The 27,373-nt window shown below is 39.2% G+C and overlaps 1 protein-coding gene across 1 annotated transcript; it reads right to left on the bottom strand.

Moving 5' to 3' along the window:
* Positions 1-22,214: 22,214 nt before the first annotated feature.
* LOC104220105 (cathecol O-methyltransferase 1-like) lies at positions 22,215-26,608 on the bottom strand. Its single transcript, XM_009770918.2, has 4 exons — positions 26,094-26,608; positions 24,062-24,372; positions 23,270-23,334; positions 22,215-22,742 (listed from the first exon to the last, which is right to left on the bottom strand). The coding sequence occupies exons 1-4, from the start codon at positions 26,507-26,509 to the stop codon at positions 22,446-22,448; spliced, it is 1,089 nt and encodes a 362-aa protein (XP_009769220.1). The 5' UTR covers positions 26,510-26,608; the 3' UTR covers positions 22,215-22,445.
* Between the last annotated feature and the right edge of the window lie 765 nt (positions 26,609-27,373).

The raw sequence follows: 27,373 nt of genomic DNA, 5'->3' as shown, positions 1-27,373 counted from the left end.
GAATACGATGAGGATGAAGCCTTTGAAGAGATAAACAGAGAGTTAAGCCAGTTTGAAGAGAAATCCAAGCCCAACTTAAATGACACAGAAGCCATCAATTTAGGAGATGCAGATGATATCAGGGAAACTAAAATAAGCATCCACATTGCACCGAATATCATGGAAGAACTAATCAAAGCACTTATTGAGTTCAAAGACGTTTTTGCATGGTCGTACGATGACATGCCGGGCTTAAGCACCAATCTAGTGGTTCATAAATTGCCCACTGACCTGGCGTGCCCTCCCGTCAAGCAAAAATTGAGGAAGTTCAAAACAGACATGAGTGTGAAGATTAAAGAGGAAATAACCAAGCAGCTGCAAGCAAAGGTTATTCGGGGCACTTGATATCCTGATTGGTTGGCTAATGTGGTGACAGTGCCGAAGAAAGATGGGAAGATCAGGGTGTGTGTCGATTACTGCAATCTGAACAGGGCAAGCCCAAAGGATAACTTTCCATTACCCAACATCTATATCTTGATCGATAATTGTGTCGGATGTGAGATCGAGTCTTTTGTGGATTGCTATGTTGGGTATCATCAGATTCTGATGGATGAAGAAGATGCGGAAAAGACGGCTTTCATTACGCCGTGGGGGACTTATTGCTACCAGGCAATGCCATTTGGTTTAAAGAATGCTGGGGCAACGTACATGAGAGCAATGACTACTGTGTTTCATGATATGATACACAAAGAGATTGAGGTATATGTGGACGATGTGATCATAAAATCCAAGCAGCAGGAAGATCACGTAGCAGACCTAAGGAAGTTTTTTCAAAGACTTCGAAGGTACGATATTAAGCTCAACCCGGCCAAATATGCATTTGGTGTTCCATCTGGAAAGCTATTGGGATTCATCGTCAGTCGACGAGGCATTGAGTTGGACCCGTCAAAAATCAAATCCATCCAGGAATTTCCACCGCCGAAGAACAAAACAGAAGTAATGAGTCTGTTGGGAAGGTTGAATTATATCAGCAAGTTCATCGCTCAACTCACGGCGACTTGTGAACCCATTTTTTGGCTACTGAAGAAAGATGTTGCGGTAGAATGGACGACAGAATGTCAGGAAGCCTTCGACCAAATCAAGGGGTATCTATCAGACCCACCTGTGTTGGTCCCACCTGAACCAGGAAGACCGTTGATTCTCTATCTAACGGTACTGGAGAATTCATTTGGTTGCGTACTAGGGCAACATGATATCACAGGAAGGAAGGAGCAAGCCATCTATTATCTCAGTAAGAAGTTTACAGTCTATGAGGTTAAGTACACTCAACTTGAGAAGACGTGTTGCGCCCTAACTTGGGTGGCACAGAAGTTTAAACATTATCTGTCATCATATACTACTTATCTCATTTCACGCTTGGATCCACTGAAGTATATTTTCCAGAAGCCTATGCCCATAGGGAGGTTAGCGAAATGGCAAATATTACTCACGGACTTCGACATCATCTATGTGACGAGGACGGCTATGAAAGCCCAAGCATTGGCCGATCACTTGGTTGAGAATCCTGTTGATGAAGAATACGAGCCATTGAGGACGTATTTTCCTGATGAAGAAGTGATGCATATAGATGAGTTGGGATTATCTGAGGAACCAGGTTGGAAGCTCTTCTTTGATGGAGCCGCAAATGCGAAAGGAGTTGGGATAGGAGCGGTACTTATTTCTGAAACAGGACATCATTATCCTGTTACGGCACAACTACGTTTCTATTGTACCAATAACATGGCTGATTATGAGGCATGCATTTTGGGCTTACGGTTAGCTGCAGACATGGATGTCCAGGACGTCTTGGTCTTGGGAGACTCGGACCTTTTGGTGCAATAAATCCAGGGTGAATGGGAAACATGGGATTTGAAGCTTATACCATATCGACAATGTTTGCACGATTCGAGCAAGCAATTTCGATCAGTGGAGTTCAGACACATCCCAAGAGTTCACAATGAGGTTGCCGATGCTTTGGCCACTTTAGCATCGATGTTGCACCACCCAGACAAAATTCATGTTGACCCGTTGCATATCCAGGTTCGTGATTATCATGCTTATTGCAACATGATAGAGGAAGAAATGGATGGAGAGCCATGGTTTTATGATGTCAAGGAATACCTCAGGATGGGGATATACCCAGAGCAGGCCACCGGAGATCAAAAGAGAGCCATTCGGTGATTGGCAAATGGATTTTTCCTCAGTGGAGGAGTGTTATACAAAAGAACACTAGATTTGGGATTGCTGAGATATATAGATGCTGGTCAAGCCACGACAGTGATGATAGAGGTACATGCGGGAGTTTGTGGGCCACATATGAGCGGATATGTATTGGCGAAGAAGATTCTTCGAGCAGGGTATTATTGGCTCACTATGGAGCGTGATTGTATCAATTTCGTGCGAAAATGCCATCAATGTCAGATACACGGAGATTTGATTCATTCTCCGCCGACAGAATTGCATACGATGTCAGCACCATGGCCATTTGTTGCCTGGGGCATGTATGTCATTGGGCCTATTGAGCCGGCAGCTACCAATGGTCATAGGTTCATTCTGGTGACCATCGATTATTTCACTAAGTGGGTTGAAGCTAAAACTTTCAAGTCGGTAACCAAGAAGGCAGTGGTAGATTTTATTCATTCCCATATCATCTGTAGATTTAGGATCCCAAAAGTGATCATCACGGACAATGGTGCTAATCTTAATAGTGGTTTGATGAAAGAAGTATGTCAACAGTTCAAGATTACACACCATAATTCCACACCATATCGTCCCAAGGCAAATGGAGCGGTCGAGGCGTCCAAAAAGAACATAAAGAAGATACTGAGGAAGATGGTAGAAGGGTCCAGATAATGGCATGAAAAATTACCATTTGCATTGTTGGGTTATCGCACTACTGTCCGTACTTCAGTAGGGGAAACTCCTTATTTGTTGGTATATGGAACTGAAGCAGTAATACCGGCAGAAGTTGAAATTCCATCCCTGCGGATTGTCGTTGAGGCTGAGATTGATGATGACGAGTGGGTCAAAACCCGTTTGGAGCAGTTGAGCTTGATTGATGAAAAGAGATTGGCAGCAGTATGTCATGGTTAGTTGTATCAAAAGAGGATGGAAAGAGCATATAATAAGAAGGTGCGTCCCAGGAAATTTGAAGTAGGACAGCAGTTGCTGAAACGCATCCTCCCACATCAAGCTGAGGCAAAGGGCAAGTTCGCCCCGAATTGGCAAGGGCCATTCATTGTAACCAGAGTGTTGTCCAATGGCGCTTTATGTTTAACAGATATCGAAGGGAAATGCGTCGACATGGCTATCAATTCTGACGCAGTTAAGAGATATTATGTATGATTTCTTTTGATTGTAATTGTTGTTTGTTTGCATTTGGCATGGTATCGGAGAATGAAATGACGGAGGCAATTTGTTCTTCCATCCAAACACTTCAACCTTTGCTTCCCCTTTTGAGCCTTATTTATTCTTTCATACCCCTCTTTTGGAATCAGTAATGAAAATGAAAGAAAAAGAGAAGAGAAAATAATGATAATAAAGACAAAAGAAAAGTCACAAGAAAAACAAAGGAATTGGGAACTACGCTTCACCTGATTCCTCAAAAAGGATACGTAGGCACCTCACGGCTCTGTCATAGTGTAACAAAAAATAAAAATCACCAAGCAAGAAACTGGGGTAGAAGTTGTGTTTGTAATTTTGGAAAGGAAGTTTGATTCCAAGAGTTGTAATGTTTTACCCATCAAAATTATTTTGAACCTTTTGATACCCCTTTTCTTTTATCAATACACAAAAACCCATATTGATGTCCAAAAAAGACCTCCCGATCAGTATCCGAGAAGTGCCAAGTCGTGCAAATGGAAGTTGGGAATAACACTCTGATCCCCAGCAGAGAAGAGGATCATAAGCTGGAAATGAATTGATAGCCAAGGGAATCCCCAGTAGAGAGAATCTTATCGGCAACACTCCAATCCCCAGCTGAGAAAGAGAAAATAAAATGAGAGAGTCTTATGGTGAAAACCTTCATAGGCACCGTAAGGCGAAGAAAGCTGAGAGAAACAAAATTAGAGAGTCTTATGGTGAAAACCTTCATAGGCACCGTAAGGCGACGAAAGCTGAGAGAAACAAAATGAGAGAGTCTTATGGTGAAAACCTTCATAGGCACCAGAAGGCGACGAGAGTTGAGAGAAATGAGAGAGTCTTATTAGTGAAAACCCCTCGAAGGGCACTATGAGGCGACAAGACAAGATTGGCGGAAAGGATCCGCATTTGGCAAAGAGTTGAGTGCCTGTTTATCCCTAGCAAGATGAGGCCGTCTGAAAGATTGATTGATACAAATAGATTGGGTTGATTAATCCGGAATGCATGACATGATCGTTGGGATCGGTTATATCATTCAGATAAGTCCTTTTCCTTTTCTTCTCCCCAGCATTCGTTCGGAAAGACTTCTTCTTTTTCCATCTTTTGAAATCATCACTTTTCATTTCTTTTGTTTTAAGAATTTTTCCTCCAGCAGTTTGTTTTGAGAAAGATTTTTCAGAGCTTACTACCAGTTGCCAAAACGGTGCAAAGCAAAATACGAATAGGACAGGCCAAAGATAAGGCGACAAAGCGAAAAGAAGTTTGTCGCAAGACCAAATGATGAATGGGTCTAGATTCCAAGAGGACCAAATTTCCAGGGGAAGTTGGAGAAAAACAGAAAAAACAACAGTTAAAAAGTTGTGGATTAAATTCCAAGAGGATCCCCAGCAGATTTGCGAGATGCAGGAACAACTCCGACAGATTATCGACCAAGTTCCGCGATGGTCGGACAACACAGAGCAGGGAAGGAAGAGAAAAGAAAAACCATCCCCAGCAAGAATATCATCCCTAGCAAATAATATCATCCCCAACAAGTTTTGTAATAAAACGCAAAGCAGGGAAAGGAAAAAGGGAAAAACTATCCCCAGCAGGAGTGGCACGACCACGCACCACGTTTTAAACTAACAATTTTTTCTTTGATTTGAAGCAGGGAAAGGAAATGTTATTAACAGCAGGAAGACATGGCCACAATGAAGATTATCAAACTGGGGCAGAAAATTTTCTCTCATTGCGAAAATTTTCTTGAAACAAGATACCCACTTGGGGAAGATGGAAGATAACACAAGTTTTGGAGGAAGTGGAATCCCCAGCAGTTTACGGGAGAATGCAATACAAATTTTAAAGAAAGCAATCTTGGAAGAAGCAAGATAACCCAAGTTTTAAGGGTAGTGGTCTTTGAATCAGTATCATCCCCACCATTGTTAAAAGAAGGAAAGTAACTAGTCTTAAAGAAGGAAGATAATTCCTCGGCAGTGTTATCCCCGGCAGGTTTCAGAGAAGTGAAAACACCAGTTTGAGGGAAGTAATTGCTGATGAAGTCAGGGGCACGCCTGTAAAACGGAGGTTGTTATAATTTTAAGTCAAAGAAGTCAGGAGCCCGCTTGTAGAACGGAGGTTGTTATAATTTTAAGTCGAAGAAGTCAGGAGCCCGCCTGTAGAATGGAGGTGTTATATTTCTTAAGTTGATGAAGTCAGGAACCCGCCTGGAGAATGGAGGTGTTATATTTTTTAAGTCATAATTGAAGTCAGGAGCCCGCTTGGAGAATGGAGATATTATATTTTTAAGAAGTTGTTGAAGTCAGGAGCCCGCCTGGAGAATGGAGGTGTTATGTCTTTAAGAAATAGTCGAAGAAGTCAAGAGCCCGCCTGTAGAATGGAGGTCGTTAAATTCCAAGTTGTTGTTGAAGTCAGGAGCCCACCTGGAGAATGGAGGCTGCTTTATCTTTAAATTGCTATTGAAGTCAGGAGTCCGCCTGTAGAACGGAGGTTGTTATAATTTTAAGTCGAAGAAGTCAGGAGCCCGCCTGTAGAATGGAGGTTGTTAAATTTTAAGTTGATGAAGTCAGGAGCCCGCCGGAAGAACAGAGGTGTTAAAATTTTAAGGTTCGTTGAAGTCAGGAGCCCGCCTGGAGAATGGAGGTGTTATATTTTTGAGTTATAGTCGAAGTCAGGAGCCCGCCTGTTAGAACGGAGGTTGTTACATTTGAAGGTGTTGAAGTCAGGAAGCCGCCTGGAGAATGGAGGCCGTATTATCTTTTTTAAAGTCAAGTTGGAGTCAGGAGCCCGCCTATAGAACAAAGGAATAAATTTCAAGATTGAGGTCAGGAGCCCGCCTGTAGAACGGAAGTTGTTAAATTTTAAAGTTGTTGCATTCGGGAGCCCACCCGTAGAACGGAGGCATTACTTTTTAAGTTGTTAAAGTCAGGAGCCCGCCTGCAGAACAGAGGAATGCATTTCAAGATCAAATCAGAGTTCAGTAATGCGGAGGGTTACAACAAAATACCCCCAGCATGAATCCCATCGCAGAAATCAGAAAGAAGACTACAAGAGCAAGTCGGAGATAGATAAGATTTTTTAATTCCTAGTTTAAGTCTAGCTTCTTGTTTTTTTGGCACGGTGTAATAAGGAGGTCGAAAAGCAGTAGCAACAACGTGCAGCAGCAGTAATAGCAAAAATGCAGTCCCATGGTAGTCCCAGCTACCAAAACTTCCCGAACTACATTAACCTGATTCCCTTCTAGCCAGGGATATGTAGGAAACCTTTGAAGCAAAGGTCCGGCTAAATCTTTTCAAAAATGCTTCACACGGATTATTCCAACGGTCAAAAATCACTCGTATCCGCTCGCATTATCTTTGCACGAAAACTCTTTGTGTTTTCGGACAAAGAGGGGCAGTTGTGAGCACGTGATTTTTGCCCTATGAGAACTACTCCCAAAAATTCAAAATAGAATGGTTTTGTGTAGTTTGTGATTTATTTGTATTTTATCTGTGCATGTTTATTTATACTTTAATTAAGAAAAATACAAAAACTATGTGTTGCATGTGCATTTAGGATTTAATTTTATAATTTAGGAATTAATTAAACAATCAAGTTTGTTTTACAAAATGGAAAAATCACAAAAATATGTACTTTGCATTTTTGCATTTAATGTCCGAATTGTGTGATTTTATCTTTATTCGATGTTTAATTTCGTGTGATAGATATTATTGAGAGTTAATATTTTTAGTTAATTGTCGATTTTATAATTTAATTAGGATTTTTAGTTATATTGTTGAAAAGGAAAATTGGAAAAAACATAAGAAGAGGAAAATTTAGTTGGGCGAATTTGGCCAAGCCCCAGATCCAAACACAGCCAAACCTGGCCCAAATACCAGCCCATACCCGCCCCAAATCCAGTCCACCTGCGACTAATCCAAACGACGTCCTTTTAAGTCGGTCAATCTCAACCATTCATTTGAATGGATCGGACGGTCCAGATCAACTCCTCCAATACCCGACCCATTCCCATCCAAGACCAACCCGGTCATCCAGGCAAGTGAAGCGACGTCGTTCCCATTAAGGAATGGATCCAAGCCGTTAATACGACTTGATCAAACGGCCAGGATTTAATCCCCTCCCCCGTATATAAGCCCAACCTCTCACCCCCACACACACACCCTAAGCCATACCCTCCGTTCATCCTTCATCTCTTTCAGAGACAAACCAAACGACCCTCGAAACCCTAGCCGCCCTGAAACCCTTTCGCCTGAAATCCGGCGGCAACAACGCCGATGACCATGAAACTAACACCCCTAGAGCACCTAACCACCCTCTCGACGAATCCCTTACCCATTTTGCTCGAATCAGCCTGTAGCTTCTCGAATCTTCAATCGAAGATTCGAGCAAAACTTGAAACCCACCCCAACCAGTCCCGAACTCACACCAAGCCACCCCTTGACCACCCTCGTTACGGATCTGTTAACCGTTTGCCTCGAATCAGCCTGTAGTTTCTCGAATCTTCAATCGAAGATTCGAGCAGAACCTAAATCTACCCCAACCAGTCCCAAACTCATACCGGACATATCCCTGACCCCTCGTTCCCAAACAACCCTTAGGTTGCGTCGAATCACCCCGGAAAGTCTCGAATCAAAAGTTTCAGAATGGTGATCTGAAGTTAGTTCAGAGACTGAGGTCAAAACGGACCTTAGTTGAATGTGTTCTCATTCAGGAACACTCGACTAGGGTCCGTCTTGGCCCCAAGTCCAAAAGCATCGGAGGTTCGAACCCAGGCCCCGTTTAATTGGTAGGTTTTCGTTTTATCTTCTTTTTCAATTAGTTTTTGTTCAGTAAATTCATCCTCTACTCCTTTCTTATTTTTTTTTTGTTTAAATTCGAATGTTTTGTGCTTACTCTATATTTTATTTCTTCTTTGTTTTCCTGAATGATTCGAATCAGTCAGTATTAGTAAGTTTTGTATAAACTGTAGCTATTCCCGTAATTGCTCTCTATTACTGTTAGTTCAAAGTATGCCATCTGTGATTGCCCATCACTTTGTATATGAATTCAGTGTTTTCATTCAATGTATTTACAGTGTTCCTTGTTCGTATTTAGGCTTAACATGGAAATATGTTTAGTTTATTCCCTGAATCACCGTGTCCTTCATCTTGTTGCAATGCTATTTTGATCTGGTTTGAATTCAATTGTTGTTTGAAGTTTGCTGAGTTAAATAACAATGTTTGGGGTCTGATATGAATTGAACTTGAGTTCACCTTTGAGCCTTAGTTTATTCAGTTGGTGGGTTCCCCCCCCCCCCAAGAGCATTGGTTATAGCTGATGTGTTCTTTGTCTAGATACAGTTCATTATGTTTCAGTAATTAATTAAGAATGGATTTAGGTTAATCAGTGATTAGGTTTCTTGTTAGATCAATTGGTCATAGTTGATGGGTTACAGGGGTGAGGCAGGACAGTAGGGGATTCCAGGATAATACACAGGGGTTTAGGAGGGTATTTTGGGAATGAAAAGGTTTGAAAATGGCTTAAGATAAATGGGCTGACAGTAGGGTACTAAAGTACCATTAAACTAATGAATTATTTAGCGTTAATGGGGAACAAAACATAATGGTATGAAAGGCTTAAAAGGGGATTGATTAAAATATGTTGCCCATACATGTTTGAACATTTAAATAAAGAAAAAAACAAGGGTAGTGGGGAACAAGTGAATTAAAAAGAGAACAAAACATGTAGTAGTGGAGGAGGAATATCATGGGCAGAAATACTTTCTTAATTAGCTTAATGCTCCTAAGAGCTAAAAGGTTAATAAGAGTTTGGCTATAAATAAGAGGGGCTGGACACAGTGTGAGGGGAGGATTCTGGAACCTGTTTGGAGAGGCTGGTCTGGCAACAGAGTCGAAATGTGTCGACAACCACGGGTACATTGAAGTGACGTGAACGTCTTCACAACGTTGCAATTCTCTGTTAAAATAATAATGATAATAATAAAAGTGGTAAAGAGTTAAAACTTGCATATAAGCTCATAATTGTTAAAGTCAGATAAATAAGCCGAATGTGACAGTTGAGAGACCGTGCTAGAACCACGGAACTCGGGAATGCCTAACACCTTCTCCCGGGTTAACAGAATTCCTTGTCCGGATTTCTGGTTCGCGGACTGTAATACAGAGTTAATCTTTTCCTCGATTAGGGATTCAACCGGTGACTTGGGACACCATAAATCTCCCAAGTGGCGACTCTGAATTAAATAATAAATCCTGTTTCGATTGTTCTTTAATTGGAAAAACTCCCTTTACGCCCTTTTGCGGGGCGTAGGTAAAAAGGAGGTGTGACAACTGTGACAAAGCTCACATCCGAGCTAGAAGCGGCCAAGGAAAGAGAAAAGCTTAGAGATGCTCAGTACATTGGCATGGTCTCTCAGTGCCAGGGCATGCAAGAGCAACTCAAATCTCTCCTAGCTTCTGGAAGTTTTCCGATTCCGCGATCTCTCAGTGCCAGGGCATGCCATTTCAATGTACTCAAATGCTCAGTACATTGACTTTTATACACTTTGATCTAGAGAAATAGAATCGGTTTTCGAATGGGCTTGTACTAAGAGTTAACTTAGTTTGGTTAGCTTAATGTGGTAGTTCTATTGAACTTTAAACTTTGTTGTTTGTAATGTTGTTATTGTTGTTGGTATTGTTGTTGTTGTTGCTTGTAATAGGGATTTGGTATGACTGGCAGGTGGTGTAGCTGCCAAAACAGACAGTTTCTGCCAAAATAATACCCAGAAAAGCGACTAACTTTGGTCTCTTTTTGGTCGCTTTTCTATTAAAAAAATAATTTTCTGGGCAATAGCGACCAAAGTTGGTCGCTTTTTACCCAGAATTCTCAAAAAGCGACCAACCTTGGTCGCTATTCCATTAAAGAAAAACAATTTCTTGAAATATAGCGACCAACTTTGGTCGCTTATATTTAAAAAAAAATTAAATTCTTGAAATTAGCGGCCAAAGTTGGTCGCTTATTTTTAAAAAAAAATAAAAAAATTAATAAAAAAGTGACCAACCTTGGTCTCTATTTTCTAGATTTTAAAATATAATATTTGGATTAAAGACCAAAGTTGGTCGCTTTTTTATGATTTATAATAAATAAAAAAACATATTTTACATTTAGAGACCAACTTTGGTCGCCAAAATTATATTATTAAAATAATAAAGCGACCAAAGTTGGTCGCTATAGTCTTTACCCGGTGTCGCGCCCCCTTTTTCTCGTGAAATCGGGATTAGGACATTTGGGAGGACAACTCGTTCCCCTTTGGGAATTGGGTTTGAATTTGAGAGTATAAACTTAAATATTAAATAAAATACTAGAATCAATTTTGTAATTATAAACTTAATTAAATCTTAAGATAGGCTAAAATTGCAATCATATGCAATTTAGCTTTAAAATATTAAATAAATTTGTAAAAATGCGTAAAAGTTACATTAGCTATATTTTGGTATAAATGTGAGAATAAAATAAGTTATTCACCAAAATGATGATTTTGGTAATAACTATTAGTTTTTGTACTGCTAAAATGGGCAATAAATTGATTTAAAAATCCTTTAAAAATTAAGAAAAATACTAAAACACTTGGGCATACTTATATATGCATATATATGCTATTTTGAAAGTATTTTGCATATATAAAATGCATAGGGAAAAATTGGGTATCAACAGCTGCCCCTCTTTACCCGGGAAGGATGAAAGAGTTGTCAGGTAAAGATGTGATGGCCAATTTGATCGAACGAAATGGTTTGAAGAGTTTGACCATGCTCTGGTTCCTGAGATGCCTACATATCCCTGGTCTTACAGGAATCAGGCCATATGTAGTTCAGGATTCATCGGCAGAATATGCCGATGGAGATTTTTCAAGAACGGACGAGATATTCAGGTTGGGATGGATGGTTGAGCTGTGGGAACTGGAGCGGGGTTGCTCCTGCTGAGACGGCTGTTGCTCGCTGGTTTACCTGTAAATAAGCAGTACACGTGTATATTGTGCGTAAATTTAAACATGATGCAAGTTCCCATTGGACCATGAATGTTGTCTTTGGACGGTTAGGATGACGTCCTTGGACCATGATGTCCTGGGCCATGAAGCGTATAATAAAGGATTCCCGGGCCGTGAAATGATGCTCTCGGGCTATGAGGATGATGCCTCCGAATCATGATGCCTTTGAATAATGATATGCAAAAGATAAAAAGGGATCCTCAGGCCATGGCATGGTGTTCTCGGGCAATGCAAATGGTGCCTCTGAACGATGATGCCCTCGGATAATTTGGCGATCTTTCAGCCCATGAGATGCAGTAGGGTGGCGATCTTTCAGCCATGCAAATGTAAATGAGGTGGCGATCTTTCAGCAATGCAAGAAGTAAATGAAGGTGGCAATCTTTCAACCATGCAAGAAGTAAATGAGGGTGGCAATCTTTCAGCCATGCAAGAAGTAAATGAAAGTGGCGATCTTTCAGCCATGCGAGATGGAGGTAGAGCTTAACCTCGGAAGGCATAATGGTAGCCTTACGCAATGCAGGAAATGCAGATGGAGACAGAGATTAGTCTCGGAAGGCAGAGTGGTAGCTTTATGCAATGCAAAGAATGAAGATGGAGACAGAGCTTAGTCTCGGAAGGCAGAATAGTAGCCTTATGCAATGCAGAGAATGCAGATGGAGAGAGAGCTTAGCCTCGAAAGGCATAATGGTAGCCTTATGCAATGCAGAGAATGCAGATGGAGGTAGAGCTTAACCTCGGAAGGCAGAATGGTAGCCTTATGCAATGCAGAGAATGCAGATGGAGGTAGAGCTTAACCTTGGAAGGCAGAATGGTAGCCTTATGCGATGCAGAGAATGCAGATGGAGACAGAGCTTAGTCTCGGAAGGCAGAATGGTAGCCTTATACAATGCAGAGAATGTAGATGGAGACAGAGCTTAGTCTCAGAAGGCAGAATGGTAGCCTTATGCAGGAAGTAAAATGGCAAATGGCAATAGAGTTTTCTTAGCTGATAGCGGATTGCGATATTGCGACTGCTGGGGATACTGTGTCTGCTGGGGACACTGTGTGTGGATAGAAGGTGTGAGTAAGTGCAACAGTTATGAGCGTAATATTTCCGAGCAATGTGAGTCACGTAAATGCATAGTATATTTGATGATCTTGCAACTCAAGTGCCTGTATCCAAAGAAAATCGTGAGTTTTGTAAAAGGGGGGAGGTTAGTTCGTATTCCCGCTGGCTCTGTTTGACCTGCTCGGCTCTGTTCCGGTGATACTGTGTGTATCATTGGGGTAGAGTTGCTAAACAAAGCAGCTTTGGTAACAAACATGCATAATTTAGTAAAAAATATAACATAAATACATAATCGAGAATAGTTTTTCCTTAGATGAACCTACGACTGCAACGTGGTTCAAGACATTGCCTCTTCTCTTGCTATGCCCCAGTTTACTGGGCTGCTGCTTCTGACGGCTGCTTGCGGCGAATGGCTGAAATCACTTCGGAATTTTGAGGGTCCTCCTCAAAATTCTTCCCCAGTTTCCAATTGCAGGGGAAATGAAAATTTTATTGAATTGTGACCGAACCCATAGGGATGCCTACGTATCCCCTCTTAAACAGGAATTAGGTCAGGCGTAGTTCAAATTACATCGTAAAGGAAAGCATAAAGGTTACATATAGTATCGCTTCACTGCATCTGAATTGATCGGCTTCGTCCAAACTTCTCCGTCCATTTCTGCAAGTATGAGGGCTCCTCCTGTTAGAACCCGGTGGACCATGTACGGACCCTGCCAGTTGGGAGAGAACTTCCCTTTGGCCTCGTCCTGATGCGGGAAAATCTTCTTTAACACTAGCCGCCCCAGTGTGAACTGTCTCGGCTTGAATCTTTTGTTGAAGGCTCTGGACATTCTGTTCTGATAAAGTTAACCATGGCAAATTGCATTCATTCTCTTTCCGTCTATAGAACTAGCTGTTCGTAACGACTTTTCACCCACTCTGCATTGTCGAGTTCAGCTTCCTGTATGATCCTTAGGGAAGGAATTTCTACCTCAACGGGAATAATAGCCTCTATACCGTAAACCGGCATATAGGAGGTTGCCCCGGTTGATGTGTGGACTATGGTGTGATACCCCAATAAAGCAAGTGATAACTTCTTGTGCCACTGCTTATGCTTCTCTATCATTTTCCTTAGTATCTTCTTGATATTCTTATTGGCGGCCTCTACGGCTCCGTTCATCTAAGGTCTGTAGGCTGTAGAATTCTTGTGTTTGATCCTGAAGGTTTCACACATGGCTTTCATCAAGTCACTGTTGATATTGGGACCATTATCAGTAATGATTGATTCTGGAATTCCGAACCGACAAACGATACGGTCGCGGACGAAGTCTGCTACGACTTTCTTAGTCACTGCCTTGTACGATGCTGCTTTAACCCATTTGGTGAAATAATCAATTGCCACTAGGATGAACCTGTGCCCATTTTATGCGGAAGGTTCGATTGCTCTGATAACATCCATTCCCCAAGCGGTGAACAGCCATGGTGAGCTTGTTGCATTAAGCTCGTTTGGAGGCACCTTTATCATATCTGCACGTATCTGACAACGGTGGCACTTCCGGACATACTGGATGCAGTCTATTTCCATAGTCATCCAAAAATAACCAGCTCGGAGTATCTTTTTGGCTAAGACAAAGCCATTCATATGTGTCCCGCATGTCCTAGCATGGATTTCTTCTAGTAATTTAGATGCTTCCTTTGCGTCGACACACCTTAGTAATCCCAAATCAGGTGTCCTCCTATACAGGATTCCTCCGCTATGAAAGAAATTGTTGGATAACCTCTGAAGTGTGCGCTTCTGAATAGCGTTTGCGAGCTCTAGGTATTCTCTTTTAGCCAAGTATTCCTTGATATCATGAAACCAAGGTTTTCCATCCACTTCTTCTTCGACGTGAGCACAGTAAGCTGGCTGATCGTAGATCTTTACTGGAATAGGGTCAATGAAATTCTTATCTGGATGTTGTATCATGGATGATAGGGTAGCCAATGCATCGGCAAACTCATTTTGGACTCTGGGAACATGTTGGAACTTCGTCTTTGTGAACCTCTTTCTCAACTCCTGTACGTGATGCAGATAAGGAAGTATCTTGGAGTTCTTGGTTGCCCATTCTTCTTGGACCTGATGTATAAGCAAGTCTGAATCCCCGATCACTAGCAACTCTTGAATGTTCATGTCAATGGCCATCTTGAGTCCTAAGATGCAGGCCTCGTACTCAGCCATGTTGTTGGTGCAGGGGAATTTGAGTTTGGCAGACACCGGATAATGCTGATCGGTTTCTGACACTAGGACTGCTCCTATGCCAACTCCTTTTAAATTTGCTGCTCCATTGAATAACATTCTCCAACCGTCATAGGATTCTACAATGTCTTCTCCTATGGATGATATCTCTTCATCAGGAAAATACGTCTTTAAGGATTCGTATTCTCCGTCTATGGGATTCTCGGCAAGATGATCTACCAAAGCATGTCCCTTGATTGCTTTATGAGTTACATAGACAATGTCGAATTCACTTAGCAGGATTTGCGACTTGGCTAGCTTGCCAGTGGGCATGGGCTTATGAAAGATGTACTTCAACAGATCCATCCTTGATATGAAATACGTGGTATAGGCACAAATATAGTGCCTCAACTTCTGAGCTTCCCAAGTCAGAGCACAACAGGTGTGTTCTAACAGAGAATATCGGGCCTCATAAAGGGTGAACTTCTTGCTAAGATAGTAGATTGTTGCTCCTTCCTCCTCGTCTCATCATGTTGCCCTAGGACGCAACCGAAAGCTCTGTCCAGTACTGCAAGGTAGAGTAATAGAGGTCTACCAGGCTCGGGCGGGACCAGAACTGGTGGTGTTGACAGGTACTCCTTGATTCAGTTGAAGGCCTTTTGACATTCATCAGTCCATTTGGTAGCGGCGTCCTTCTTCAACATCTTAAAGATTGGCTCACAGATGACAGTAGATTGAGCTATGAACCGGCTGATGTAATTGAGTCTCCCCAAGAAACTCATTACTTCTTTCTTGTTCTTTGGTGATGGCAATTCTTGAATAGCTTTGACCTTTGATGGATCCAGTTCTATTCCTCGGCGACTCACAATGAACCCAAGTAGTTTTCCGGCAGGAACCCCAAATGCACATTTCGTGGGATTCAGCTTCAAGTTATACCTTCTCGGTCTATTGAAGAACCTCCTCAAATCTTCCATGTGATCAGTGGCTTTCTTGGATTTGATGATGACATCATCTACATACACTTCGATCTCTTTATGTATCATATCATGGAAAATGGTAGTCATCGCCCTCATGTAGGTGGCCCCAACATTCTTTAACCCGAACGGCATCATCTTGTAACAGTACATTCCTCACAACGTAATCAAAAGCCGTTTTCTTAGCATTTTCTTCATCCATCCAGATCTGATGATACCCAGCAAAACAATCCATGAATGACTGCAACTCATGCTTGGCGCAATTGTCAATCAGGATGTGTATGTTTGGCAAGGGGAAGTTGTCTTTTGGACTGGCCCGATTGAGATCCCGGTAGTCAACACAGACTCTGACCTTCCCGTCCTTCTTCGGCACTAGCACGATGTTGGCTAACCATGTCGGATATTCTACTACCTTGAGAACTTTAGCTTTGACTTGCTTAGTGACTTCTTCCTTGACTTTCAAACTCATGTCAGGCTTGAACTTTCTGAGATTCTGCTTTACCGGTGGACATGTCAGATCAGTTGGCAGTTTGTGAGCCACAATAGATGTACTTAGACTAGTCATTTCATCATACGACCAAGCGAATATATCTTCATATTCCCTTAGAAATTCTGTGTATTCCTTCTCTTCTGGTGACAAATGAACACTGATCCGAGTTTCTTTGATATTTTCTGCATCTCCCAGGTTAACAATCTCGGTCTCGTCCAGGTTGGACTTAGGTCTGTTCTCAAAATTCTCGACTTCTTTAACAATCTCTTCTGGTATGCCATCTTCCCCTGAATCTATATCCGTTTGTTGTGTTGTCTCGTTGCATGTCACAGCCATTGGTTTATCAAGATAGGTAATAGTAATGTTGTATAAGTAAAGTAATGAGAGAAAATAATAAGAGTAAGATTTTTTAAGGAAACTGAAATGCTTTGATAAATTTCATAACTATTTTGAACATTGGAAGATCTTATTGCGCAAATTCAAAAATGCGAAAGGAAAATCAACTAGTAAAAATAAAAGATAGTGCATGATGCTTTGTTCAGCCTTGCTACCCCGAGGCTTTCCGAGCTCTGGTGGTTCTGATGGTCCAATTGTTGAGGCATGATACTCGGTTTACGGCTTGTATAGAAGGGCCTTCCTCCCCCTCCTCCTTGAAAATGACATAGCAATCTATGTCATCATCTTCCACGAATAAATTCCTCATTGCTGCTAGTGCTTCCTCTTCTTATAACATCGGCTGGCTGGAAAATCTGTTCTAAATGGGGTATCGGCTGCTCTAGTGGGTAGTAAGGGCTGCGCCATGGTGGCGACCAATTGTTGAATTCCTTCCAAGTATACTCGCATCCCAGACCGAAAGTGGTGCCATGTTTCTTCAGTTTGATCGGCTTGGCGATTCCTTGGAGGTTCTTGCCAAGTCCCTTGCCAGGCTCATATCCGCTCCAGTTCAATATGCTTTCAATTTTGTTGTCCCACCATTTGGATTTGTCAACGGCATTGACTCGCTCGATGTGGTGAAAGGTTTCCCCGCCTATCTTTCTCCTTCCTCTAATCGCTGGGATGGTTTGGCGACTGTATATAGGATTTCTACCGTCGTCGTGAATGATCACCTCTTGGTGATTCCACTCAAATTTCACCGCCTGATGCAGTGTTGACGCTACGGCCCCAGCGGCATGAATCCATGGCCGTCCCAACAGCAAGTTGTAAAATGCCAGCACATCTATTACTTGAAATTCAACATCAAACCAAGTAGGCCCCATCTGCAAACATAAGCTAATTTCCCCAATAGTGGACCTTTGGGAACCGTCAAAAGCTTTGATGTTGATGGCCCTGTACTTGATCTCATGCAGACTCTTTCCCAATGTTCTGAGGGTTACCAACGGACAAATATTGAGGCTGGACCCACCGTCAATTAGGATTCTGGTAATAAAATAATCCTCGCATTGCACAGTGATGTGCAGCGCCTTGTTGTGACTCAACCCTTCTGATGGCAACTCATCTTCATGAAAAGTGATCTTGTAACTCTCCAATACCTGCCCTACCATGTTTTCCATTTCTCCTCTAGTGATGTTGCTTGGTACATATTCCTCACTCGGTACCTTCAACAAGGCGTTCCTATGTGCATCGGCGCTTTGCAGCAAAGCTAGGATAAAGATCTGTGCCGGTGTTTTGTTCAACTAATCGATGACTGAGCACTCCTTTGCTTGTATTTTTCTCCATAGATCATCGGGCCCAGCTTCAGTGATGGTTGGCCATCCAGAGGCCTGCTTGCTTGATTCAGCCAAATGTTCTGGGTTGTATACTCTGCCGGTTCTTAGCATGTCTTACACGTATTGTTTATGGTCTGATTAAACTTAAAAGGTTAAAGCAGGCTGATTTATCACATATTTTCAGATAAGAAGTTCGAATTACACTTGCCCGCTGGTTGTAATTATCAAAGACTAGCGCAGTTATAGCTTTTACCCTAAAGCTTGCCTAGGTGTTGGGCGAAACCTATAGACATGATATCTATTAGTTTCAGAAATAAAGCAGCAAACTGATTCCAAGAAGGTTGCCAGTTTTTTACCAAGTTCTGCAGATTAAACTTAAAACGAGCAAGGCGATTCAGATTTGATTGATAGTTCCTATAGGCATATTTTATAGGTGTTGTTAATTGAAAACACTGTCATTGGCGTACAGGAATCCTATAGGCAGGTCATCTATATGCAGTCGATTGTTTAAGCCTATAAACTCATTTGCCTAGTGACAGATGCAGGTGCAAAATGCAGGAAGTCCTATAGGCATATTATCTATATGATAATGCAGAAGTGCAGAAACCTATAGACATGGTCTCTATGTAATGCAGAAGTGCAGAAACTTATAGACATTGTATCTATATGAAATGCATGAGTGCAAAAACTTATAGACATGGTATCTATATGAAATGTAGAAGTGCAAAAGCTGAAAGCAGGATACGTGAATGCAGAAGTATAGTAATCCCCTACGAATATGGTATCTACCCCTTTGCATGCACGATTGACCCTCCCTTTTTTACTAATAGCCCCAATAGTTATTACAAATTATTACAGCCCAGAATGAATAAGAAAAGCAAAATTGCATCAGAAATTAAAGTACAACCAAGGGGAGCCTAATTCAGACTCCAGGTCTGAAATATGAGATGAACCAACTCCAAAGATCAGGATCCCAAGCCTTTCTATTATTTGGATATGTCAGAGTTCCCTAAGAGCCTTAAATGGACTCCGGGCAGTGCTCACACCCAAACACATAGAGGATTAAGAACATAGTGCAGTGTGGAAGGGCCAGCCCTCAAGTATCCAAGTTTAGTGAGAACTCAAGGTCCCAAGGCAAGGCTTACAGGAGGGGGGTAGAGCTTAGAAGCTAAGAGTAAGTGTAAGTACAGAGTTTGAAAAGGGGAAAGGGGAAGTGGTAGAGAAATAGGGATAAGCTAGTAGGCATACCTAGAAATGGGAAGTGCTGGCACACCCCACAAGCCTGTTAGAATACATTGTTTTGGGAGTCAGGATCCTCTAAGGGATCAAGTCCAGACATGAACAATAACTTGCATATTGTCATGTCATGAACTACAACTCAAATCACATAGAAGGGAATAAGGGTACAGGGATTCATAGCAAAAACAAGTAAAAGAAATTAACATGCTAATTAAACATTCAACTCTATATAGACAGTAAAGTAGACATGGATGTAAAGGCTATAAGTGAACACATTGGGATGATGCTAAAGCTAAAACTAGAACATACCAGTCTCAAAGAAACAAGTGAAAGAAAGCAGTAGTCTTGCAAAGCCAAAGTGCAAACAGGCAGTCAGAATGCTATGATCTTAAAAAAGAATAGTGAGGTTGTAAGGGTGAAGTATGAAGTGCAAAATTGTTGAACTGAAGGTCTGTTAAAGTGCAGAAAGGTCGTGCCCTTTTATAGTGTAGAAAGCAAGCAGAAATAGGTAAGAAAATAGTTTGAAAATCAATTATACAAGGTTTTCCCCTAATTAAGGGATTATGATTTCAAACGGGCAAAACTAATTAAGGAAATTGATTCATCAAACACTTTTTCAAATCAGCATAAAAGGGGTAAACAACACACGGTTTGTGCAAATAAGGAAAGAAAATCAGTTAACAGCCAAGAAAATCGAAAATTGAAGATTTTGTATGAATGACCCAAGTCAGAAAGATGGGAAAGATTTCAACTTAAGAAAAATCAATGCCAATCAATTAGACTTATTAAAAGGAATTCTAAATCAATCACAAGATGGAAAACTGTTCTGAAGAAAGATTCCTCATATATAAAAGCATACAGACACGTTAAACATGAAGAAATTTGTCATGCTATTCAGAAGAGTCTAGTGTAGGAGAATTAGAATTGTGTGCAAACAAAAGAAGTTCACACTTAGTTCATATACCCAGAAATAAGTCTGAAAGAGTCAAGGGTCCTCAAACAGAACTCTAGTTTGATCATATGACCAAACTCGGAGGAAACCCCCAAATTCTACGGTTTCCGACTCGTGTCAAATAGAGAGATGAGGAGGCAACAGGCCCAAAGATTTCCTTTCAGAATCTCATGAGAAGACAAGCAGATACAAATAATATTCGAAGCAGACAGAGCGTACGAGCATAATGAGAGAATAGTCACGACAGTAGAAGAAACGTGTTTAAGAAAACCTTTTAGAAGGGACTTAAATAGAGTTCAGTAGAAGGCAAACAAAACTTAAGAACTCAGTAGGAAATACATACAGTAAAAGATCACAAAAATACTGGAAAAGCATAGCAAAAGATCATATAGGAAGATACAGCAAGATAAACATACGAGCATGGTACAAAACACAGTAGAAAAATAAAGCACAGAAGAACATGCATGATAAAGGAAAACATAAGAACACAGTAGAAGAACATGCGTGGTAGAAAAGAAAACATCAGAATATAGTATAAACAAATACACACAAAGAAAAGAAGAAGAAGAAAAGTCAGAGAAACATTTTAAGCTTTTCAGAAAAACCCTTTATCGGAAAGAAATGTCTTTTGAAAGAAAAATTAGGAAAAACATTTAAAAACTCAAGTAGAGCACAAATATAGAACAAATTTAAGAAAATAATTAGAGAAAACCTCGAATAGCTAGGGTTTCAAAGGAACCCTAAAGCGAGAAAGGCTTGGAAAAGGTCTGATCTGAGTCGGATAAGTCAGAAATAGGCTCATAATGCTTGGATATGCCGGAGCAAGGCCGGAGAGGCCATAGAACCTCGAATCGGAGAGGATTTGAACAGACACCATTGTGGTCAGAACTCGAAACATCGAACACTAAGTGTTTAAGAGCAGAGGGAGATGAGTTTAAGTCATCCATGCCTTGAGAGGCCATGGATTCTGATGAGCTGAAGGTAGAAGACAGTAGGAGATGATTAGGGTTTCAAGAACCTTCGAAAGAGTTTGAGAGATGAAAGGATTCAGAGGCGGCGGTTGGTGAGAAATGGGATAGGGTTGGGGGGTGTTTGGGAATTAAAAAGGAAAGGGGAAATTCTGGCCGTTGATCGAAATGATCAACGACCTGGATCAAAAGGGGAAACCGGGCGGGTTGGATAAGCGGGTTAGGGGCGGGTCATTTTAGGAATTGGGCTGGCCCGTTTGAATTTGAAATTGGGGTTAATTGGGGCTGATTTTAGGCTATAATTGAAATAAAATAGGGCTAGTATTTAAATAACCACTTTTCCCTTTTATTTTTATAAAAATAGTAAAATAATTTCTTTAGACAAATTAAAAGTACTAAATTAATTAATAATGTATAAATATTAAATTAAAAATATTAGAATCAATTTTGTAATTATAAACGTAATTAAATCTTAAGATAGGCTAAAATTGTAATCATATGCAATTTAGCTTTAAAATACTAAATAAATTATAAAAATGCGTAAAAATTACCTTAGCTATATTTTGGTATAAATGTGAGAATAAAATAAGTTATTTACAAAAATGATAATCTTGGGAATAACTATTAGTTTTTGTACTGCTAAAATGGACAATAAATTAATTTAAAAAATCTTTTAAAAATTAGAAAAAATACTAAAACACTTGGGCATACTTATATATGCATATATATGCTATTTTGAAAGTATTTTGCATATATAAAATGCATAGGGAAAAATTGGGTATCAACACCCGGAATATTTGGTCCTTTTACCTTAGAGACCAAAGTTGGTCGCTAATTAGCGGCCAACTTTGGTCCCTAAAATAAAGGGACCAACAATATTGCGACCAGGCATGTTTGGTCGCTTTTAAACCTATAAGCGTCCAACTTTGATCGCATTTTATGGTCACGTTTTACCGGATTTCTAGTAGTTATAAGTTGCAATTTTTAGTTAATGCACCCATAATAACCCGACATTTCCCTCTATGGAACCACCGTCATTTCGTCTAGCATATACTCTTGGGTCGCCAGCCCTTAAAGTAAGCCCTTAAAGTACGACAAAGTGAAAGGAGACAAGACTCACATTTCCCTACTTTGTCAATCACAAGCGTCTCAGTCCCACTAAGATGGCGAGGAAACTGACTTCCAAGAGATGCTTCACAAGTGCATGTCTATGAATATTAAAACTATTCTTATACCATAAACATATGTCATATAATTCTTACTAGGAATATCAATATAAAATTAGACAAAGTTACAATTTATGTCCTAGAGAACTTGTTTCTCAATACTCAAAATGACATCCTTTAATACAAACAAGGGAATAATAGAAATCTTATTAGGAATATCAACGTTCAATTTGGACTAAGCAGCAATTCCAATACCAGACTGCCATAAATGGATAATCAGAGTAGAAGAAACTCAATGCACAGTAGAAATCTACTTGCAGAATTCCATGACCCAAAAATTACAGACACAACATATTAAGTTAACGCCTTTGAATCCGGCTTCAGTAGCCAAGACTCGAAACTCCTGTTCAGATCGCTCTTTGCCTCCAGGATTTTGGGCCATCATGATCAAATCACATTGCGAGACACCAACCACAGCGGTATCAGTTTCAGGTTTCACTGGTAAAATACCCTCAACAACAATCACTTTTCCATTGTCTGGTAGAGCCTTGTAGCAGTTCTTTAGCAACTTGAGGTTGTGACTATCACTCCAGTCATGAAGAATCCACTTCATTAAGAAACATAGAAATATTAATCGTTTTGACACATTATTCCAGCGGATACAAAAAATACTAGGTGACTGCTTTCCATCTTCCTGAGCCTTGGTATGCAGAGTTAAATAATATTTGTGTTGATTGGAGGTAGCAGATAGCTAGTAACATTAGTCGAAATGTGAGCAAACTGACCCGAACACCACCATCATAAAATAAAAGCCGTTTTGGCACGTTATTACTCCCTCTCCAAATTAATAAACTTATTGAAGTAAACTGTTAATATTACCATAATAAACAAAAGCTTGCTACAAACTATGAGCATTTGGAGTTCCAAAGCACCTTCTAGGAAGGGTGCCAAAATAAAAGCCAAAACAAACAAATATCTTGTGTAACTTCTATTGATTATTTCCTCCACTTCCAAATATTAGTCGTTTTGACAAACTGAATTTGTTTTAAAATTATTTGAAATTTCTGAAAAATAAGAAGTCATTTATTACTTTTTCTGCTAAGCTTATTCGACTCCTCAAAGATTCGGACATACCTTCATAAAAATAGCATCTCCTTCTGGAACACTTTCAAACATATCTCCCCCAACATATTCCACCCCTGCAATATTATGATCACAAACTTAATTTAAGTTAAGAATTGATTGTGTATGTATAAGAAAATATTGTATCAGTTGACAAAGCTCTAACTTTAGTTTGGTGTAATTGCATAATCATGTAATGTGACATTACTGTGATCAGAGGCAGATCTAAGATTTCAAGAGGATGGGTGTAATATTGTGAAGAGACAGATCTATAATTTATATTTGACGGGTTTAACTTTAATTTCTTACCATGAACATTCTACAATTTTTAAATTATAGGTTCAAAATTATATTCTTTTTGAAATTTTAGTGATTTTTACATATATATCTATACTCCGTGCCTAAAACAAGACCGTCCGGAGTAGATTTTGAACCGTCAATTGCACTAGTAGAGGTACACCCAATAATAATTGGACCATAAAAGTCTTTGAGCATGAAGTGCACACACATATATTAAAGTAATTTTAAAAAAATATAATATTGTTATACATGGTTTAACGAAAAGAAAATGAGTTCACGAATACCCATATCCCTTAATCTAGATACGCCTCCGACTATGACTCACTTCCTGTATGTCTACGTTATGAAGCTGAAAGCTATAATAGGAGTAATATTTAACATTTCAATGTATATAAGGTAAATCCCTAACGATTGTACATGATGTGAATTAAGTAAATTTAAGTAGTGTTGGACCAAACTATCAAAGTAAAGTAAACAATATATAAAACAAGAATGAGAAGGTACCAGGATAAGAAGGTGCATGTTGAACAACATGTGGCAAATCAAAATTAGTGCCCTTAATTGTGGGGTATTTAGCTCTAATCATCTTGAGGTTGACTCCAAGACCACCTCCAACATCAACCAAAGTTTTAAGGTTGTCAAAACCTTTATAATTTTCAAGTATTTTTTTCATGACTACAGTTGTGTGATTGATCATTGCCTTGTTGAAAACATCATTGAATTTGGGATCTGATTTTGGATATTCAAATGCATGTACACCGTGTACCCTGTCAAATGGAACTCCTCCATCAAGAACTGCATCTTTTAATTCAAACCTGCAATTTAAATTAGATAGACAGTCAGATATGAATCATATGTTCTAATTTTGTCATGCCTCTTCGAAATTGAAAAAAATAGTTGAGTCAAACAAATCTTTTATTTAAAATATTTTTTTAAATTATTTCATTTAAAGTTACTAAGCCATTATTATCATGGAAATTATTACTATTACTATATAGTAGTAATAGTAGTTTAGAGAGAAGTTGGTCAAATTGTGTCATAGCACCAACATCTACGAGATGCATTTAATATGTATAGATTTTCTCTACTCCCACCTACATTTAAACTAAATTAAGTTCAATCTAAGAATCTAATTTATCTAAATCGCCTATATTAGTGAGCTATTTAATAAAATGAGGCAAAACAAATTAGTTAAGTTGAGAGAATAAATTATTATTAGCTTTTGAGCTATAGATGCATTTCATTATCTGATGCTGTAACTTAAAACTTTTTTTTTCTTACATTTCGTCTTGAAAGTATATATCTAATGGCTTCGACGCCTTAATAATGCTCCTAAGTTTGTAAGCCATTTGTGACACTTGTTATTCAAGAAGAATGATTTTCCAAGCTAGAATCAGCACATAAGTTCAAACGGGCCAGCACTAAAGTTTGCTAAATGGCTATCCAATCTATTTTCTTTAGTACATAAGTTGGTGGAAGGTAACAAGTAAACATTGAAACTAGTCGAAATACCACCATTAAAAAAAGTGGCTATTCAATCTTATAAGAATTTAATTTAGTCAAATAATGATTTCCATTGATTCTACTCGAATAGTTTAGCTGTTTTACATACGTAACTTTACCCATTGTGTAAGACATGGTAAAATTTGTATTAGATGGCAAGTAAAAGGACCATATATGAATTTTGCGTTGTTTTATAAAGGTAATTTACCTTAACCATCCAGCAATATTTGAAAATTATATTGTACCCCTTGGCTTTGGTAATTGGCTGGATGTAGGGTTAACTTTTTTTAGCGAAGTATCGTTGAGCCAATTGATGCATTACATCCATTAGCCTCACTCCTCTAGCTAGTTGGTATTATAAACTCATGGTGTGGCAAGAAAAGATTCAATTGTCATTTTCTCCGTAATGAGCAACACCTTTTTTCTATTTTATAAATTCAAAATTCAAAAAAAGAATTAAAGTATAAAAGGATATATATATATATACACGCACACGCACTCAATCCTGCCGTCCTGGTCATATCCCGTTTAAGGTTTTGACACACATTAATATCATTTGATGATATTAGTCATAAGTGTTATTTGACTAAATAAACTTTATAGTTTCCTTAATTCAATAATTAATGACTATGTGCATCTTTAGAGTAATAAAGTTGGAATTGAAAATTAGTAATGGCTAATTTTTCTAAAAAGACAAAAAATTTGTAATGGATTATACACCCATATTCATTATTTACTTTTGCTAATTAGTGTACATGGATTATACATCGATTATACACAATTATATACATATTATGCCTGAATTATTCATATATTAATTATACGCCCCTCAGCCATTTTAATGACGAATGGCTATTTAGGTTTATTTTTTAATTAAAGTGACCAATAAAAGGATAAGATGGAGAATAATAACACTAACACATACGACTAAAATAATCGACAAATAGTAAAATCAAGAATCTTGTCTTGTGAAAAAAGGCAACCAACCAATACTGCTAGTGGAAAAAAGAATAAACAGTAGGACAAAACTTACCAGCTGTTAATGAATACTTTATCTTGTAGCAAAGCCAAAAGTGGCCCCATTGATGCACCATCTTCATCTCTGACAAAGAATTTTCCCACTGCTGACAAACCATACACTCTTTTCGATCCACCATTTTCTTCCTCAACAATAGAACAAGTAAACAATGAGTAACTAGCCAAACCATAAAGCATCCTATCTAACATAGTAGCTGCATCAGGATTCTTGCAGTTTGGCATTTGAGAAACAATTTGAGAAGCAGAAAGTTTAGTGTCATTGGCTTTTGCTAATATCTCAAAAACTTCCAATTGTATTGTTGAATGCAATACAAAGGGAAGCACTGAAGATGACAATAGTTGCATGGCATATGTGCAGTTACGTTCTTCTTCTGATTGTGTTGGTATTTGGCTTTTGGTTGAGGATTCCATAGCTGAAAATCTTGAGACAAGAATTAGCTATAAGAGTTGTAATGTAATTTATTCTTGTAGTCTTTTCCTTTTAGAGTGTTTTTGTTAGGCTTCACAATCATGTACAGTGGAGTTGTGCTTTTTATAAGTGTTAGTTGTGACTTTGGTTAAGAATTGTCATAATTGGTTTTCTTGGTGGGAATATTGGTTGAAGTCTGTCTGTTCTCTTTTGTTTATTTTTTGCATAGTATCATGTTGGGCATGTTGGTTGGTTGAAGTTTGCCTAGTTATTTCTCTCTCTTTTGAAAGTTTGACCGGTAAATAGTTTTATCTTTTCATGTTATTAATTACTTTCACTTTTTATGGATATTTTTTATAGTTATTTTTTAACCTTAGGCCATACGTAATCCTAAAATTAACTTAACAGGAGAGAACTGCTTAAAATCATATAATAAACGGCATTTATCTATTCTATTAACCTAGCACGGAAACTTAAAGCCCTTCTCCGAACACACATGACATTGAACATTTGGAGTTGTCCCTCCGGAGACATCCGATAAAATGGAATGTACATGCATTTAGAGCATGGACAACATAACAAGAGTATTAAGAACCCCAATGGCGGATGTAGTATTCTGAAACTGAGTTTATTTGAACCTAATATTTTTTCGGCACAGAGCATAACTGCATAAACTTAATTATGTATAAATTTTTTCTGAAATTACAATAAATAATAAATTTAAACCCACAATTATATGAATACAATGAGTTTTAATATTAAAAATCTTAAAGATTGAACCCAAATCTAAAGTCGCCTTTGATTAGAACCCAATATTGTGTCTCTTCGTTTGCTTTTGTGAGTTGCATTGTTGCTTCCTGTGTGAG

The sequence above is a fragment of the Nicotiana sylvestris genome, chromosome 8, assembly GCF_000393655.2.
Source record: "Nicotiana sylvestris chromosome 8, ASM39365v2, whole genome shotgun sequence".
NCBI classification, from domain to species: Eukaryota; Viridiplantae; Streptophyta; class Magnoliopsida; order Solanales; family Solanaceae; genus Nicotiana; species Nicotiana sylvestris.
This window is presented reverse-complemented; position numbering and strand designations above follow the sequence as displayed.